The 19618-nt window shown below is 39.2% G+C and overlaps 1 protein-coding gene across 2 annotated transcripts in view; it reads left to right on the forward strand.

Annotated features, from left to right (window-relative positions):
- LOC126336403 (dyslexia-associated protein KIAA0319-like protein) overlaps positions 1–19618 on the forward strand; it is a 143478-nt gene that overhangs the window by 7713 nt on the left and 116147 nt on the right. For both annotated transcript variants that reach the window (XM_050000089.1, XM_050000090.1), the window contains exons 3-4: positions 13088–13224; positions 16532–16713. In XM_050000089.1, the coding sequence (XP_049856046.1) occupies positions 13088–13224; positions 16532–16713 (319 nt within the window). The remainder of the gene's footprint in view (positions 1–13087; positions 13225–16531; positions 16714–19618) is intronic.

Raw genomic sequence — 19618 nt, forward strand, 5'->3', positions numbered from 1 at the left:
CTCCACAGCCTTCTGGGCCACCACCTACAGTCTTAATCTCCAAGGTGCTCTGTGTACTGATCCATTGTTCCTTGCAGAACAACTTGCGACACACTTTGCAGTAGCATTAGCATCCCCTTCCTGTCCTGGAAACTTAATGCTGTCTGCCTCCTGGCCCACACATCTTGGGTTGCAGACCATGCTACTCTTCTCCCTCTTTACCGTGCTCTGGTCTTGTTCAGGCTAGGTTATGTTAGTCAGGTTTATAACTCAGTGGCTCCTTCCATTCTGAAAATACTTGACCCTGTTCACCATTGTGGGGTACGTCTGGCTGTTGGTGCCTTTTGCACTAGCCACATTGAGTCTCCTCACAGAAGTGGGGATTTCCCCTCTCCAAATACGATGGGACCAACTCTTGGTTTCTTACTCAATCACCATTTGCAGATTCCTTGATTATCCCATGTACCCTGTCCTCTTTGCAGACAAGGGTTGTATTCCCCGTGATAACTGTCCGTGGGTGGTATTGCGGTTAGAATGCGTCTCACTTCCCTCTGACAGGATCTCCATCTCCACTCACTGGAACGCGTCCTGCATATTTCCTCCCATACCACACCTTGGATGGTGCCTAGACCACGGATTAGGACTGACCTATTGCAGGGTACTAAGGTCTCTGTCACCCATGTGGTTTTCCGGCATCTTGTACTTTGGATCCTTGCAGAGTTCCAGGGTACCACCATCTTCTACACTGATGATTCTAAGATGATAGATAATGCAGGATACACTTTCACATCTCCTACTGGCTTAGAACACCATTGATTGCCAGGATCATGTAGTGTGTTCACAGCAGAGCTCCTACCCATTCACAGAGTCCTCCATTTTGTTTCTCAGGCCTCCTTCCACAGTGTTTTAATATGTACCGACTCAATGAGCATCTTGCAGGCTGTCAACCGATGCTACTCTTGTCACACTTTGGTCTTTGCTACCCCTGACTGTGTCTCTGCCCTTGGCCATGCTGCCTGCTCAGTTGTCTTTCTCTGGGTCCCAACTCAAGTGGACATCCCAGGGAATGAACAGGCTGACCGTTTGGCCAGAGAAGCAGATACTTATTCCCATTCTGTTTCATGATTCCAGCTGCAGATATGCAGATCTATGTCAAATCTCTCTTTGCTCAAAAGTGTTGTGACTCTGGTGTGCTACTGCTCTCAGTAATTAACTCTGCACAATCAAGGAGTCTCCTGCAGTTTGGCGCTCTTTCTTCCACTCCTCTTGGAAGGAGTCCACTGTCTTATGCTATTTAAGCAGTGGTCATAGTAGGCTCACTCATGTTTCCTCTTGTGTAACAAACCATCCCTACAATGTGGTAGTGGAGCCAGGCTGATGGTATCCCATATATTGATGGAATGTCCCCTTCTTTTAGTCCTTTGTACTAAGTATAGTCTTCCAGATCCCTTAAGTTTAATATTAGCTGATGATTCACGGATGGTTCAACTGGTCCTCAGTTTTGTCCATGAAAGTGGTTTTTATTTTCAGATAAAAGGTTTTGCTTTACTCCTGGAGCAGGGTGGTTGTAGTTGGGGCCTCTTTTCATGTTTTCTCAATCTGGGACCCATGACCTTTCCCACTTGCAAAGACCAGTTTTTTATCCTCCTCTTCTCCCAGTTTTTAGATTTGGGCTAGCCTTCTACTGTGTGTGTTTTAACTTCCTCGTTTTATAGTTTGACTCCTGTGCACTTTTAGCAGAGCCTCTCTTTTCCATGTGTAATTTTGTATTCATGGGACTGATGATCTTGCCGTTTAGTCCCTTAGCCCCCCTAAATTAATCAGTCAATCAAGAGCCAATTAAAACAGTAGTGGCTATCTTATCTCTGATGAGGATACAATAACTTTATTATGCCCTTCCCATCTGTGATGAGTAGGCTCGTACTGTGAAGTTCTTTGTAAATTTGACTTGATTTTGTAATTCTTAAAATATCACAAAATCCTTAAAATATTGTATACTGTCTCAACCTGTGTATTTTTACTTTGTTTCTGTCTACACCTGTGGGTGCTTTTTTTCCGACTAGTGTACTAATGAAAGTGTTTACACTATCTGATAAAAAGTATTGAGACATCTGTTAGTGGACATTAATATGGAGTGTGTCAACCCACCATCTTTATGCGTGCTTGCACTCTACTGAGAACACATTCAGTGAAGTGTCTGAATGTCTGTGGAGTTGCAACCCACTCTTCCTTAGGAGCCAAAGCCACAGAAGGTAGTTATGTTGGACACTGAGTTCTGGAGTAAAGCTGATGTTCTAGCTCCTCCCAAAGGTATTCATTTGTGTTAAGGTCAGGAATTTGGGTAGGTCAGTCCATTTCAGGAATGGTATTGTCCACAGACACTTACTTTATGTCGCAGTGCATTGTCGTACTGATACAAGCAATCACCATGTCCCTTCTTCTGTACACAGAATATAATGCTGTAAAATGTACTCATATCCCACTTTACAATCACATCACTAACAGTAAACTTGGACAGCTTTAGAAGAGTTGAAATGTCCCTGGTGGATTTGTTACTCAGGTGGCATCTGACGACTGGCAATTAGCATTTTCATGACTGCAATAAGGCGACCACCCGCTAACCATGAAAAACACCCACATACCATAGTGCCACCTCCTCCATACTTTACTGTTGCCACTACAGGTGTCAGGTAACATTTTACAGCCATTCACTGTGGGGTCTTGCCCACTTGATGCTTATATTGTGCAGCATTCTCAGAATGCTTTACAACAATTTCAGACAAATAACATTAGTAGTTTTATTTCCAGAAAGCAAACTGGCAATACTTAACTTGACTATAGCAAATGTCGCTACTGAGAGCCAACATGAAAACAGTACAGTTCTTGCTATACACAGAGTCTAAGGAAACACTTGATACGGATCACAGTGTAGCACCAACATTCATTGCAGACTCGGGCTGATCTGGGCGGCCAAGGCTAGCAGGAACGTCACTTATATGCACTTGTTGCAGGAGGCACGCCAGGTGCGGTGTAGTCCAATTCCGCATACCATTGGCCGCCGTTTCCTCACAGTCTTCTCTGCTCTTGCATTCCACCTCTTCGTACCGGCATTCGCGATTACGCCAACCTTTCCATTTGGATTACCACAGGGTATAGCATGATTCATCACTTGAAATCAATCGTTTCCAGTCATCATCTGTGCAGCGGTGTCACTCTTTACACCACCTCAGACATCAGTTAGCATTGGCTTCAGAAGTGGGTGGCTTATGAACATGATGCTTATGAAGTATTTGGCTGATTGTTTTGGAAGGTATATGTTGTAATGCCAGTTAGTGGAGACTTGAAACAATATTTCCTTTGAGAACACTGACGTGAAATGAGAGTTTCCATGAATTGTTCAGCTGGAAACCCTCATTTTGATTGAGCAGGTTGTCTGCTAATTGTATCTCTTGACCACTGTATCCCAGTAGGATCAGGCTGTGGCAAGTATTTTAACTTTACTTTACTGCATGGAATGGCCAGTGGAAGTGGAAATGTTCAGCCACAGCAGATATGTTGGGCATTGTAGACAATTGTATAGTTGGTTTTCAATGCAGCATTCTTTTACAGTGCTATTGTTTGTTCTATATACCTTTTACCACACTCAGGGTTTTCTTGTGCACTCACCTCTCATAAAAACAGATCAACCCTCACAGATTGCAGAAGAGATGCCGTCAGCTAAGATGGCAGTTCTTCTGGGATATGTGAAAGATGATATGCTTTGATCAAAGTTGGGTATATATAAAATTCCTTATGAGTATGGTAGATGGTATATAACAAAACAATACACCCTGTAAAAGAACATGGCATTGAACACCAATGATACACTCGCTTACTGCAGCCCAACAAATCTACAGTATCTGAACATTGTATTTCCACTGGCTACTCTATGAATTATGGGAAAGTTAAAATCCTGGGCACAACACCATCCCACTGGGATTCAGTGATCAAGGAAGCTGTGGAAATAAAATTAACAAACAACATGCTCAACTGAGATCCATCTTTTCGATTAAAGTCCCATGCCTTGCTAAATATTTCTGAGCTTTGTCTTTCCGGTTTCAACCAGTTCTCGGTTCCAAGAATAATCTGAATTTGACAACATACCTGGAGGGCAGTAAATTCAGGAACTTTGTTATGAACAGTTGACAGTTAACTGTTAAATTTTTGACAATCTAAGTGTCTTTACTTTGTACATGGCCTGGTTCACTCTCTGTGTATTGACTGGTGATTGTTCATCAGAGGACCTCAAACTATCACCTGGTATAAAAGGCCGCCACGTGCACTCCTCAGATACTCTGCCATCCAAGTAGCCACTTCCTTTGTCTAGTGCAGTATACAGGGCAAGCCATTAACTATTGCCACCTAGAATAACTCCAAAAGTATGATAGTAGATGAAAATCTTGTGGGACAAATGTTGCATGGGACAACGGGGGCCATAATATGACGTTAGTTTTTTGTTCCTAGGTGGGGTCGCTTCACAGATATGAAGGTCAACTTTGTTTTTTTAAATGGGATGCTATAGTTTGGTACTTATTTTCTGATAGCGGGTATCGAGGCGAATCCGATGATGTGTAACATTAAGGTCTTTGAAGGTCAACGAAGTTCTAAAAGGTGGCATGAATGTCCGTTTACAGAAGGTGTTCGAAATGATGACTATTGGTATTAATACAATGCTGCAATCTTCTTATCATGGATTGAGTGGTATTCCTTATCACGTCGGCACTTATTGAAGCACATGCTCTGGCAATTCTCTCCCGCATATCTTCAGGTGTAGTTGAAATGTCTTTATAAACCATGTCTTTAGCAAATCCCCATAAGAAAAAATCCAGAGGTGTCAAGTCTGGCGAACGAGCTGGCCACGCCACATCTCTTCCGTGCCCAATCCAACGATTTGGGAATTGTCTCTGCAACTCATTTTTAGCCATCAGTGAAAAATGTGACGGACACCCATTGTGTTGATACCACATTCTGTTCCTTGTTCCTAAAGGTACTTCTTCCAATAACGGATCTAATGTTTCTTGCAGGAATGTGGTGTACTTCCTACCATCATAGGGGCCTATAATTCTGTCCTCCAGAATCCCACACCATGCATTCACCGACCACAGTTTTTGGTGTCCAACTTGCCACAGCCAAAATGAAATTTCAGTTACCCAATAATGCATGTTATGCAAATTAACATTTCCATGGTTCGTGAATGTAGTATTGTCAGTAAATAAAATCATGTTTCATCCCTCTGAAGTTGAGCCCATCGGCAGAGTTCAATGCGACACATTCAATCCATCCCAGTTAATTCTTGGTGGAGACTGATATGGTAATGATGATATTTATGGTGATGCAGGACACGAACAACACTACTCTGGCTCATGTCAGATTCCCTTGCGATTTGATGAGAACTAACACAAGGATCTCGAACCACAGTGGCAAGAGTACCAATTTCCGTTTCCTCATTAGTAACTTTCCTTTGTCGGGTATGTTTCTGATGCACTGAAGATCCAGTTGTTCTCAATTTATCATACACATATTTAAATGTATGACTTTAAGGGTGAGTACGTTGAGAATATCTTTCAGTGTATAAGGTTCTAGCTCTCACTGAATTTCATTGGCATTCTCCATAAATGAGAAGCATATCAACCTGTTCTTCAAAGGAATACATAATTCACATTCGCTTGATTTGACGATACTAGTCTTACCATTCCTATTAATGTTGTATTGCGAAACCATCGAATGGTGTTTACATGTCAATGGCACTTTAGATGGATACTGTGTATTCAGCAACTATTTACTATTTGCATGATATATGAGAGAGCATTGTCAGAGCATGTGCTTCGATAAGTGCTGATGTGATAAGGAATACCACTCAATCCATGATAAGGAGATTGCAGCATTGTATTGATACCAATGGTCATCATTTCGAACACCTTCTGTAAATGGACATTCATGCCACCTTTTTGACCTTCAAAGACCTTAATGTTACACATCATTGGATTCGTCCCGATACCCGCTATCAGAAAATAAGTACCAAATTATAGCATCCCATTTAAAAAAAACAAAGTTGACCTTCATATCTGTGAAGCGACCCCACCTAGCAACAAAAAACTAACGTCATATTATGGCCCCCGTTGTCCCATGCAACGTTTGTCCCACAAACTTTTCAGCTACTATCATACTTTGAGAGTTATTCTAGGTGGCAATAGTTAGTGACTCACCATTTATACAGCAGCTAGACAAAATAATGCAATTACACACATAATTTTACATAATGGCAGCTTCAACACCCGTAACAACAAAAGTCTGTATACTGATCAAAGTATGGGTAAATCTTGAATATTGGTCAAAGGGATATTTCACCATTTCTTGTATAGAAGGTTTTCCAACTTCTCGAGAGGTGGGCCAGCAGTCTCTCTGTTTCTCCAGAACAAACCACAGTCACATTACAGTCTTGTACATAAGAGACCAAGGAAGGTTCTTATTTAATCACCATGCTCTTTGAATCTGGAAATATTTTCAATTCTGTTGGATCATGAACATTATCTTTGTAGATGGATTCCCCTCTCAGGAATGATGCTTGCCCCACATCCATAAATGTACTCCACAAGCCACTGTACCGTATGTGGCAAAGAGTAAATGAGTAGGGTCATCTAAAATTGTTCCATAGGCTTACCAATTACTTTTTGTAATGTTTCTTGTACTGCTCGCAACTACTAAACAAATTCAGTCAACAGTTATAAATGCATCTTACTCCAAAGTGACAGGGGTGTTGCAATGTCGTAAGAGACATCTGAGAACAAATAACATAACAAATTTTTATTTATCTTTTGTATCATTGAACTCAACAAAAGTTCATTGTATCATTGATCTCAACAAAAGTTCATTGTAAGCATTCTGTTATAAACTTGAACTCAGCTGTATTTTTGTGTGCTGTTTGTGGAATTGGTGATTTCAGTTATTTTTTGACTGATCTTCTTCTTTCTTTATCAAACACATTTCTTTATGCTCCAACAACAATAAGCGGAGTTGCTGTGTTGCAGACAGGCACAATGAAAAGAATTCTGAATATGAAAGCTTTCAGACAAGTCCTTTTTCCGAAGCGGAAAACACGTCCAAGTTCTCTCTCTCTCTCTCTCTCTCTCTCTCTCTCTCTCTCACACACACACACACACACACACACACACGGCCACTCTCTCTCAGTGCTATGGTGCTACGGCATGTGATGTGGATCGGGTAGGTAATCGGGTAGTGGGGCTAAGGAAGAGTGGTGAAGTGAGGAGGAGGGGATAAACAGTATAGAGGTGGAGGAGGAACAGAAGTGCTAGGTGCAGTGCCAGGAGGCTCTGCTGAGGGTAAGAGGGGGAGGAGGGGGAATAATGGGAAGAGAAGAGAGAAGAGGAGAGCACTATGAGTGTGCATTTTTGAGATATAATGCTTCTTGTAGTGCTGGAGTGGGAACAAGGAAGGGGATAGGTAGGTGAAGAACAGGGACTAGTAAAGGTTGAGGGCAGGTGGGTTACAGCAACAAAGAGTGTATTGCAGGGAGAGTTCCCACCTGTGCAATTTAGAAAAGCTCTTGTTTGTGGGAAGAATCTAGATGGCACTGCCTGTGAAGCAGTCATTAACGTGAAGCACACCGTGTTGCTTAGCATGTTCAGCAAGTGAGCTACCTCTTAACCTTAACCACAGTTTGGTGGTGGCAGTTCATGCAGACAGACAGCTTCTTAGTTATCAATTTGACATAGAGTGAGGCACAGTGTTTCCATCCTGGAATTTTTGATGTTTAATTTATTCTATGTTAGTTACAATTTGTTTCTTTTGTGACTGACTTAATTATGCCTGATGCTCTTGTGGTAAAGTGCATGAGGTTGCATTATCAAATTGTGGTTAAATCAGAGAAGTTTCTCTGTCTGCCTTTAACCTAGCTTTCACCTCTCAGTCATGTCAAAATTCACTAGGAACAATCCATAGTTTGGATTCCACTATAAACTGTAGATCCTCTTTTTCCGATATGATTACTGGTGTAAGTGAGACACACAAAGCTGCTATAATGTCATGCAATTGAAAGACTTACACCAGGCCATCGTGCCACACAAAATTATAGGCAAACTCCAGCTTGTAACTTTGCAACTGAACTCATTCTAAAATTTTAAACAACTGCCCACTAAAGATAACATACAATCCAAGGATTTTATTTTAAGTGTTTAGACAAACTAACTTTTCCAAATAACTCATCAACATATTAAATTTTTCTGTATTAACAATGTGTGTTCAGGTGTACATAAAACTGAAATAAATGTTTGAGGCCTTGTAAATTTGTATTGTGGACAGAAAATCAAAAAATAAAAATAAAATATTAATAACTGGTTTCTAAATTATAGAAACACATGCACAAGCATTATTTACACAACTTTTATTTCAAAAATTAATCAACAATTATATAACTTAACTCCACATACAAAAATGAGTAGATCAGTATTGGATTGCAATAAAAATGAAAACACTGATACCCAACAGAATAAAAGCCCATACCCTTAAAAGAGTTGCACTTTCATTACATTGTGCCTGTAAGATTCACTGACCACCACAACATGATCACTAAAATTATTAAAGAATTTGGACCACACTTCACAGTTGGTAGAAGATGTGTGTTCTACATGTCTCCTGGTTTTAACGATTGTGCTCTGGGGAATATTGTAAACATAGTCTCTTCAGATCACATTGTATGTTTTGTTTGCTTTTAATCTCAGGTTTTGTGCTCTTTGCATCACTCAGAGCCTCTTCTTTGCACTTAACATGTTTAAAAAAGAAAACTTTTGTTAGCAGTCTTATCATTGATATTTTGCTTGTACAGTCTGCGTTACATTGTTTATGTACACTGTGTTGTCTAAATGCTTATCCTGCTCAGCATTCATTTCCTGCTTTGTTCTCATTACAAGTAACATTTGTCTTTGATCCCCTCCCGTATTTCAGAACACTTAGTTTTTCTTTTATCATTGCATTTAGGGAAGAGTTTTTACTTGAACCCTCTATGGTGTCATTAGACTACATGCAGTAATTATATGTACACTCAGTAGATTTACAGCTGTTTGCATGGCTCTAACAACCATCACCAACTGACAAACTTAATAATCAGAGGAATTATCACCTGCTCCGCAGGAACTTGTTTTGACTTGGGTCTTTCAGAGCTTCGTCAAACTCTTCTTGCGGTATTGTATCTCCAAGCTCATCCTTCTGTACTTCCTCTTGCTTTTCTATTATATTGCTCCAAGTTCATTTCCCTTGTATAGCAGTTCTATATATCCCTTCCACCTTTCTGCTGTCCCATCTTTGCTTAGGTCTCAGAGCACTTGATGTTCATTTAGCTACTTCTCTATTCTCCAAAGATCTCTTTAAGTTGCATGTAGGCTGTATTTATCTTTCCCCTAGTCATGCATGCCTCTACAGCCTTGCAGTCTTCTAGCCATCCGTGCTTAGCCTTTTTTCATTTTTTGTTGCTCTTATTTTTTAGACATCTTCATTCCTTTTTGCGTTCTTCATTTGACGCACTTTTATGTTTTACCCTTTTAGTAATTAAATTCAGTACCTCCTGTGTTATTCAAGAAATTCTACTAGTCATTTTTTTCTTACCCATTTGATCCTCTGCTACCTTCGCTATAAGGGGCAATCAAAAGGTTTCATTCTGACGGCCATGCAGTCCAGAATTGATATGCCAAGCAGGCAAAATTGTTGTGAGCATTGAGGCAATCATCCCACCGATGCACCAGGTTGAAGATGCTCATTTGGTAAAATACCATGTCCTGTTCTGTAAAGAAGTCAATAACTGCCTGCTATACATTCTCATCCAAGAGGAATCATCGACCATTTGAGGCCTTTCTTAAGGGACCAAAGGCATGATATTCACATGAGGAAAGATCAGAACTATACAGTGGGTGCTCAGGTGCCTCCCACTTGAGTTTGCATACCTACTACATTATAACATTTGTGATAGGGGTATGTGCTTTACTATGAAGCAACAGCACTGTACATAATGGTGGTGTTTGACAGACGTGGTGTCCCATAGTAATTCTTCATTCTCCAATGGATATCTACCATTGTTTGTCCTTTGGCAACCAAGGAAAGAATAACAGCATGTTATTCCTGTTTGAACGCATTTGTTAATAATGTCACCATAGCTCACATTTTTGTATTTGCTACACACATGTCAGAAAGACATGAATACCACACTGATTCTTCGCTTACATGTTGGTGCTTATTATGATATATACCCACATCGTTCTTACTCAGCATTGTCTTTATACTGCAGCAACACACTCAAATGGAAGCTTTCTGATTTCCCCTTATATTTCATCTCTCAGAGCTACCCATTTGTCTTACACTGTATTCCTTTCCCGTGTTTCAGTCAAATGTTGCCTAATTTTCTCTCAGAATTACTAGTCTTTGAAACAAATGAATCAACAGCCCAACATATTTTCCTGTCAGTGATGTTTTATGGAATGTTTTTCTGGGGTAACTCGTCACTGAGAAAGTAAGTACTTACGCACAAAAGCTAGCAGTAAGAATAATGTGTTGTATTCACCTGCAGTCATTTTGTAGGTGCCTCTATTAGGAGTTTGGCAGTCTAGCTGTATCTTCACAGTACATACATACTTATTAATGAAATTTATCATGAATAATCCATCACAATTTGAGAAGAATAGTGGTGCCCATACTTACAACATTAGAAGAGAAAGTGACTTTTATTAGCCATTAATAAAGCTGTCATCTGTGGCTCAGAAAGGAGTCAACATTTACACAGTTACATAAAGTGACTGGTGGGTAACAAAGCAAGTTTTACATTTAATCTAAAATCATTTCTTTGGACAACTCTTTCCTTTCCATAGGCAAATTTTAAACCTGCTAGCTTAAAAGAGCTAGTTTTTAAGTGTACTTATGTGGGTAAAACTGGAAAATTAATATGGTCATCAAGGTTAAAACTAATAATGTATATGTTACATATCCTGTACACTGATTCATTTCACACCATTTCTATAAAATTTTTTTGAATAATCTCATTAATAAATAAACTCATCCTCTTGTTCCTTCAGTTTAACCAGGTACCAGTGCCTTAACTTTCTGCTTTTTTGCAATTTCTTCTGTTTTAATCTACAGTTCTTAAACAATAAATTCTGGTCAGAGGCCACATCTGCCCCAGCAAACGTCTTACAGCTTAACATGTACTCACTTTGTGACTTTGTTTTCCATTTCTTTCCCCCAGTCCATGTTGTCCAATTATTTTTCTTTCTTTTCCTTTCCCTATTACCGAAATTAAGCCCCCCATCATAATTAATTTGTCATATCCTTGAACTGTCTGAATAACTTTTTTCTTCATCATACAATCTTTCAATCTCATCATCACCTGCAGGCTGTTTGACATACAAACGTGTGATATTGTGGTGGTGTTGGCTTCGTGTTTATCTTGGCTGCGATAATGTGTTCATTATACTGTTCATAGTAACTTACCAGATGTCCTGTTCTTTCTGCCACCCCACTTCACCAATTCCCATGGTATTTAAATTCAGCCCATCAATTTTCCTTTTCTAATTCTCAAACCTGCCTACTGGATTAATGGACTTATCATTCCACACTCTGACATACAGAATGCCTACCTCATCCATCCAACTTAACTAACAAGTTGTAATTAGTGGCTGAAAAATTGTGTCACACACTTCATGTGGTAGAAAGCTTGCTTAACAACCACCTAATTTAAAATGAGTGTATTAATTGTCAGCTGCACTAACATGTGAGATACAGTGACATCCCTAACATAAAAATATGACAAAAAGTCACTCTCCAGTTAATGTGCATATTAAAGCAATGGAAATGTTTTATTTTCAAAAGCCTGGAACTCTTCTTTGTCCAAAATATTCTTCTTCAAATTTTGCACTTCAGTTGAGCTTAGTGAAAGTTCCACAGTATATCATTTAGTCACTAGCCTAGAAACAGTTGATTAGATGTGAAAAATGACATCTGATGAATTATTGGTAGTCATAGTAGTTTTTTTTCACTTTTGCAAACAGAAGGAGGTCATATCAGAAAAATGTGGGCTCTAGGATGTATGTGTGAGTGTATGGATTTATCACTTCTCCTCCTCCTCCCCCCCTCCCCCCCTTTTGTTTTGCCTACTCTGTGACCATTAAAAGGTACATTTTTGGAGTAAGAAAACATCCTCCAAAGAGCAATTTTTTACTACTTCTCCTGGGTCTCATTCAAAAGCAATGAAAATAATACTTGAGAATATCACCTAATGGTTAGTGTCTGATTTTCATTTGTGAATGTGCTGCTGCTTTCATCTGCAGTGCAGAAATTTAATGTTATCTGTTTAGCTACATTCCTTGCCCTCTTTAGTTTTTTGGCACAATCAACCTGGGGGGGGGGGGGGGGGATTCGGGTGCAGACCTGCTGCTTTGTGACTAGACCAAATTGCTACAATCATGATGTTCCAGTTGTCACAGTGATGCATTCAGTTTCAACTTCATGGTTCATCTCTTAAGCATGGTGGTGAGAGCATATCCCTCATTTCTAATATTTGCAGCAAAAGATTGGACATCGTTACCATGAGTCTTTCTTGATGTGAGCAAAACCTGGTCATTCTCTAGGAATTCAGTGACAGTTGTAATTTACCAGTATTCAGGCAGCAGACTTTCTACATTTAGTTCAGATTTAGGAAAATCAGTAATATATTTTATTAAAAAAATTAATATTCTAATTGTTTTGTTGTAACCATTGATAATCATTTTCATGTGACCTACAGTTTAGTTGAGAACATTTTATAAATGTTTTAAACCTGTTTGCTCAACTGTTCTGTAACTTCAAGGTTGCTGCGTGGGTTGATTATTATGAATAAGACTGGTAATGTCTCAAGTTAGCCAATAATTTTGAAAGCGTGACATATCCATTTTACCTAATACTTATTTTAAAAAATCATGCTACTCTTCTTTCACTAGATATCTCTCCAGTCATTTGAGATTTTTAACTGCATTTTAGCCTCTTGTACTTCTGATCTATGCTGCCTCTGCTAATGAAGTACTTTCTTTTGTAGATTGAGTGTGTGAGCAATCAGATGTGTGCTCCATTGTTCCGTCCTGAGCCACAGTTTGGAAGCCATGTTCGCATGGTACTTGTTCAGCCAGTGTCATCTGATACCTGGAGTGACATTGATGTTTTTCAGAATGATATGTAAGTAAATATTCTCATTAAATTATCTGCTGTTTTTGTCTACTACTCGCACTTGTATTGCAGTCATTACTGATAAAGTGTTTAAACCAACAGTGGTGGATGTTATCCCACTTGTATTAAATTGTGCTTTTATAGGTTACAGCAATTTACTAACTCTCTCTCTCTCTCTCTCTCTCTCTCTCTCTCTCTCACACACACACACACACACACACACACACACACACACACACACACACACACACAAAGAGAGAGGGGGTGAGGGAAGGGAGAGAGAGAGAGGGGAAGATATTAAAGCTCTATATGTAAAAGTTAAAAAAAGATTAGGAATCTTGTCACTCTGTATTTGTACACTATCTGATCAGCAATATCTGAACACACTTCTGTGATGCGGAATTGACCTGCCAGTATAAAAGGGGGCAAGGAGTATTGTGTTGTCAGTAGGGAAGCAGTAACACCAGAAGGTGGCAGTCAGGAAAGCTCAGTGGTTTGTGAACATGGAGAGCAGATCTACGAGAGACATTTCAATACTTCTAAAGCTGCCCAAGTTGACTGTTGGTGATGTGACTGTGAAGTGGAAACGAAGCAACAACCACAACTGAACCAAGACCAGATGATTCCATGCACTGTCAGACAGGGTCCACTGAACATTGTGGAGTCTGTTTATAAAAATATTGCATGAAATCAGTGGCAGGAATCACTCATGAGTTCCTAGATGCTACTGGCAGTCCATCTTGCACTATGCATAGTGAACTAACAAGAAAGGGGTACAACAGCTCTTCATTAGTTACTTATTTCAGTAGTCATTACTAAGTGACACTGGGATAAGGTGAAGATTGATGCCACTGGACGGTGGATGACTGGAGACAAGTGATTTTTGCTTGATGAATCTGATGAAATGTGCTATACCCTGCAGAAATCTGGTGGAACAATTTGGGTAAGGCAAGTTGTGGGAGGACATTAACTGCTATCATGTGCAGTGCTAATAGTGAAATATGCAGGAGGTGATATTATGGACTTGGGGTGTTTTTCACCATTAGGGCATGGTGCCCATTTTGTGCTTAAGAAAATGCTTAATGTGGAAAGATATAAACGCATTTACAGTATGGTGTACTACATACAGTAGAGGAAACATTTGGTAACAGTGACTGTAGCAGCATGCAAATGTACCTGGTCCTGAAATAGCATCTCTGAGGCAGTGGTTTGTGGATAATAACATTCTTGAAATGGCCTGGCCTGCCCAGTGTCTTGAACTGAACCCAATGGAACACCTTTGGGAGGAGTCAGATCATCAACTCCACTCCAGACTCCAGTGTCCATCATAACTTCCTTTCTTGGGTTTTGGCTCTTAAAAGAAGAATTGGCTGTCATTCCTCCACAGACATTCATAAACCTCATTGAAAGTGTTCATAGCAGAGTTCAAGTCATCATAAAGGCAAAGGATGGTACATCGCATATTAATGTCCACTAATAGGTGTCTTGATACTTTTGATCACATAGTGTGCATAAAATTAAAGTAACTGATATTGTAAAGTCATTGTGGCATAAGTATGTGCTTATATATTCTCATTTGTACCCTTAATTATGCTTTGGATGATAAAAATCAGATAATTTAGTTTTATTGGCACTATTGATTTAATTCTTGTAATCCCTATTGCACAATTCAAGCAAAACCTGGAAACATTTTTATTGTGTACACAAGATTGCTACCCAGGTTGATTATTGTGAATAAAACTGGAAATTTCTTAGCTGAGCCACCAGTTTAGTGGTGTCACATATTCATTTGCCTTGCACTATTAAAATAACCACATTTATTCTTCTTGCACAAGATGTCGCCAAACATTGCCATGTAACTTTTTGACACTCACTCTTCTATTCTTAATGCAGCACCTAGTGTGTTACTGAACAGCTATATAAAGAATTTTGTGGGAGTCTGAAATATGTTTATCTCAGTGCTTCTTTGAGCAGTACAGGCATCTAGAAATCATGAGGCAAAGAAGTCTGTGGAGTATGGAAATATTCAAATTTAATGTCTGTGGTTGTTGGGGTTGTTGCATATTCCTTCTTGGTGCAACAAAACAGTTGCAGATAACTATCCACGTCGTTCCTGATGATGATTTAGGAAGTCTTAGTATGAAACGCTAGTGATAATAGTTCCAAGTTTATGGCATTTTTGTCCCAAAAGAGGGTCAACACAATCTGCTATGCTAATGGTTGTGTTTGTAATTTTTTCTCCTCCTTTCCCTCCCCCTTTTTAAGAGGAATTGTGTCATTTCTTACCAGTTCTTTCTAGTTGATGGCAGTGGACTCTGATTTCATAACCTGTGGTGATTCATGTGAGGAAGGCATCACCTTCTTGTTTGTTGAATAGAAGATGTTTATTGCTGGGGCATGTGTTCCACAGGTGCCTTGTGAAATCATGTCGTATCATGTATAATGTGGTGTGCTGAACTGTGAGTAGTGTTTACAGTTACTATGCTGTCAACCAGTGTCACTTGGCAGTTGGACATCAAGCTGGTTTCAACAATTGCATTCATTTGTTAAGTGGTAATATGATATGCCTGACCTGAATGCAGATTATCTGTCATAGATGTCACATCATTTGCAAACTTCGAAATACACATTCCAACCTAACCTAGGCCTCAGGTTACACTATAGGTCAGTCCTTCAGAACATCTAGTTTTCTATTATTCATATTTGGTGGCTTTTCCAAATCACAAGCAAACTCTTACATTCCAAACTAACGTAGACTTCAGACTATGCTACCGGTCAGTCCTTAAGCACAACCAGTTTTCTTCCATTCACATTTGGTAGCGTCACCAACATACAATCAAATTCTCACTTCTCTACCTATCTACGCTTCACTAACAGCTGGACCTTTAAGACATCGAGTTTTCTTCCATACACATTCGGTGGCCTAGCCAACTCACAACCAAACTGTCATTTTCCTACCTAATATTTCCTGTCACCAAAGAAATACGAAAATCAGTAAGTGACGTAAAATTTACATATTTAGATCAGCAAACATTATTGCAGCACACTCCATATCGAAAACAAATGTAATCAAGTTATATCGGTTGTCAAAAGAAATCATTACATTCCTTGATTATCATTGATTGTCGTATACTGTCACCTAATTTGCTACAACCAACATCAACAAATTGCCAATGTCAGCATGCATTGCAAGATCCACACAACACGGTAAGTGCACTTAAGCCAATTTTTGTAAGTCTGTTTTTAAACTGTACATCACTTCTGAATGAATATTGCTTGAGAAGGGAATTTCACCTTAATTGTTCATTTCGAACAGAGACATGGAAGCTGCAGAAACACGGTATGCGGAGCCCATAGAGCGTAATTGTGAAGTGGGCATTATATTGGATTGTCCAGTTAATGAAGAATGTTTGCCAGTTGGGAAACATTCCCGCAATGGCATGTGTCAGTGCATTGAAGGCTTCAGACGAAATGAGTCAGGTCTTTGTGAACAGTATGGTAAGTATAACAGATATTAGTTGTTATCATCCATGGTGCATAGATTTCAGTGTTGTGTCCTCCTTATATAATTGGATCACATTGAATTTGCATTATGCATGCTTAGATACTTATTATATTACCAATATTATCAGTCACACTCCTTAAATAAGAAAGGAAGTAGGATTAGGGTTCAACACCCTGTCAGCTGTGAGATAAATAAGAAAGGGAGGGCCCCTCTGCTGCAAGTCAAAAAAATAATTTTGTCATTTGACAGGTGACAGCAGGGAAGTCTCCCAAATTTATACTTGTCATAGAGGTGCATACAAGAGAGAGATGTGTCTTTGAAATCCTCACTAATGTGTAAACTATTTCTATCGGCAGCTGTTGAGTATCGTTGAAAGTTCACAGATAGGATGCAGTAGGTGTGAGTACACTGAATGAGTCTTCTTTATGTTCATACAATGTAAGGAGCAGTCTGACTGATGGACCACCTTCTGGGCTTCCCTGTTTAGTGTTAGCTTCTTGCAATTAACAGCATTTAGTGAGACTACCTGAGGCATTGACATCCGAAAACAGTGTAAATTGGTTACTGTGATCTCCAATGTTTTTGAAATCAGAAACTCTGTGTTATTGCAGAGGTTGTGCCAGTTGAGTCCTACAGGTGCTCACACAGTAACTGAAAGATGTCCTCTAGCAAATAAGATAAACTTGATTCATTGGAATTGCTGGAATGACGTGAGATAGAATTTGACATTTTCGTGGCTGTGTCATTGCTGAAGATTGCCGTGTGATGCCACTACACATTGACATCTACATACACATGTATTCTCTGCAAACCAATATGAAGTGCATGGCAGATGGTACATACAGTTGTACCAGTTATTAATGTTTTATCCATTCCATTCATGAATGGAGTACGGGAAGAAAAATTGGTTAAATGCAAGTACATGTATTCTGTAATTAGTCTAATCTTGTCTCATTAGCACTATGGGAGTTGTAATATATTCCTAGTTACAGAAACTTTCTAAGTAAGTTTTCGCTTGATAGTTTGCATCTGTCTTCAAGCATCTCCCAGTTCAGTTCTTTCTGCATTTCTCCCATGTGTCAAACAAATCTGTGACCATTTGTGGTACCATTCTGTGTATCCATTCAACATTCCCTGTTACTCTTATTTGACAGGAGTCCCATACACTTGAGTAATATTCTAGAATGGGTTGCATGAATCTTTTCTATGGATCCTCCTCTGTAGACTGATTGCATTTCCCCAATATTATACCAGTGAACTGCATTCTGTCACTTGCTTTACCTACGACAGAGACTACATGTTTGTTCCATTTTATATCCTCACAAATTGTTACACGTGGCTATTTGCATGAGTTGACCAATTTCGACTATGACTCATTGATGTTATAATCATAGAATTCTACATATTTTTATTTTGTGGTGCACTGTTTTACACCTCTGGGCATTTAAAACAGTTTGACTTTGCACAACTTTGAAATCTTATTATGATATGACAATATATATACAACTTCTTTCAGACAGTACTTCGCTATAGATAAATACATTATCTGAATCTGAGGTTACTATTAATACTGTCTCCGTGGTCATTAGTATACATAATGAACAGCAAAGGTCCCACATACTTCCATAGGGCATACCCAAGTTCCTTACACGGCTGTTGACAACTCTTTTGCATCCTCCTTACCAAAAAAATCCATAATACAGTCACAAATTTCACTTGATAGTCCATGAGCATAACTGAAGTGCACATAAAGGTTCCATGCATGATCAAACAGTTTGTTAACCTATATTATGTTTGCCAAACATTTGAGCATGTACAGTGCAGTTTGACACATTTGCCAAGAATAGGTCATGTTTGACGTGTTTGCGGAAATTTTTATTGACAGAAAGTTTGACAAGGTAGCGAGTGTTGTTTGTGTCGATGTTTTGCTGCATATGTTTAGTGAAAAATTGTTTTATTACAGTTTATCACACTGTATCATGAGATCCAAACTGTGGAGACTACAATCAAGGATAAAAACAAAATAACACTGACTATTACCAAAATGGTAGAGGAATTATACCTTTCCCAGGCATATATGATAAAGGAAGAGGTTATGAACAAAATCAATATTTTGCACGTAACTTACAAGAGGGACTGCCTTGAAATAAAAGAAACTGACGTTTTCTGCTTGTGAACCTGAACAACATCTGCTTCAAAATGAGGTTAAACTGACAAACTCTGTTTGTATGTGTGCAGGCTTGTTTGACAAATCTGTGGCTAGATAAGGACATTCTTGACAAATAAGTTTGTTCGTTTATGGGACCTTGATGGTGCCTAGATTTGAAGGGATAAAGAGCTATAAAGTAAAAATAGACAACACTTGACACTCTCCATTCTGTTGCCTTATACCGCTTATAAGAAAGTGGCTTCACCCAGCACACTATTTGACAGTGCTGCTTGCATCTTTGATTAGTTATCTGGATGCAGAAACTCTCAATTGTTTCTAGTGGCAGACTGTTTAAAGGATTGCCCTTGCTGTTGGGTTGGGACTGCAGACATCACATAGGTTGTATCTGTTGTGTTTCTTGTGGGTGCTTTGCAATGTTTATACAGTAAACTTGCACTCTCAGAGCCAGACCAAAAAAGCAGCTTTTCACTCAGAATCCAGTAACACGTAGTTGCATACCCATTTAGTGACCAATGAGCTTACTGTAAAGACTGAATGTGCTTCTTCACTGCACACACCATATATTCAAGACTTTGTGTCTTTTGAGTTATAAGTCTTTGGCTTCCACTGGGATTTATATTACACCAGAAAGTGTTATAATGGGAGTTGGATTTCTTGAGAATAAGAAGTTGGGGCATAAAGTGAAATGCTATAAATAATTCAGCATTAGGATTATTATCCTCAGAATT

This window comes from Schistocerca gregaria, chromosome 2 (assembly GCF_023897955.1).
Source record: "Schistocerca gregaria isolate iqSchGreg1 chromosome 2, iqSchGreg1.2, whole genome shotgun sequence".
NCBI classification, from domain to species: domain Eukaryota; kingdom Metazoa; phylum Arthropoda; class Insecta; order Orthoptera; family Acrididae; genus Schistocerca; species Schistocerca gregaria.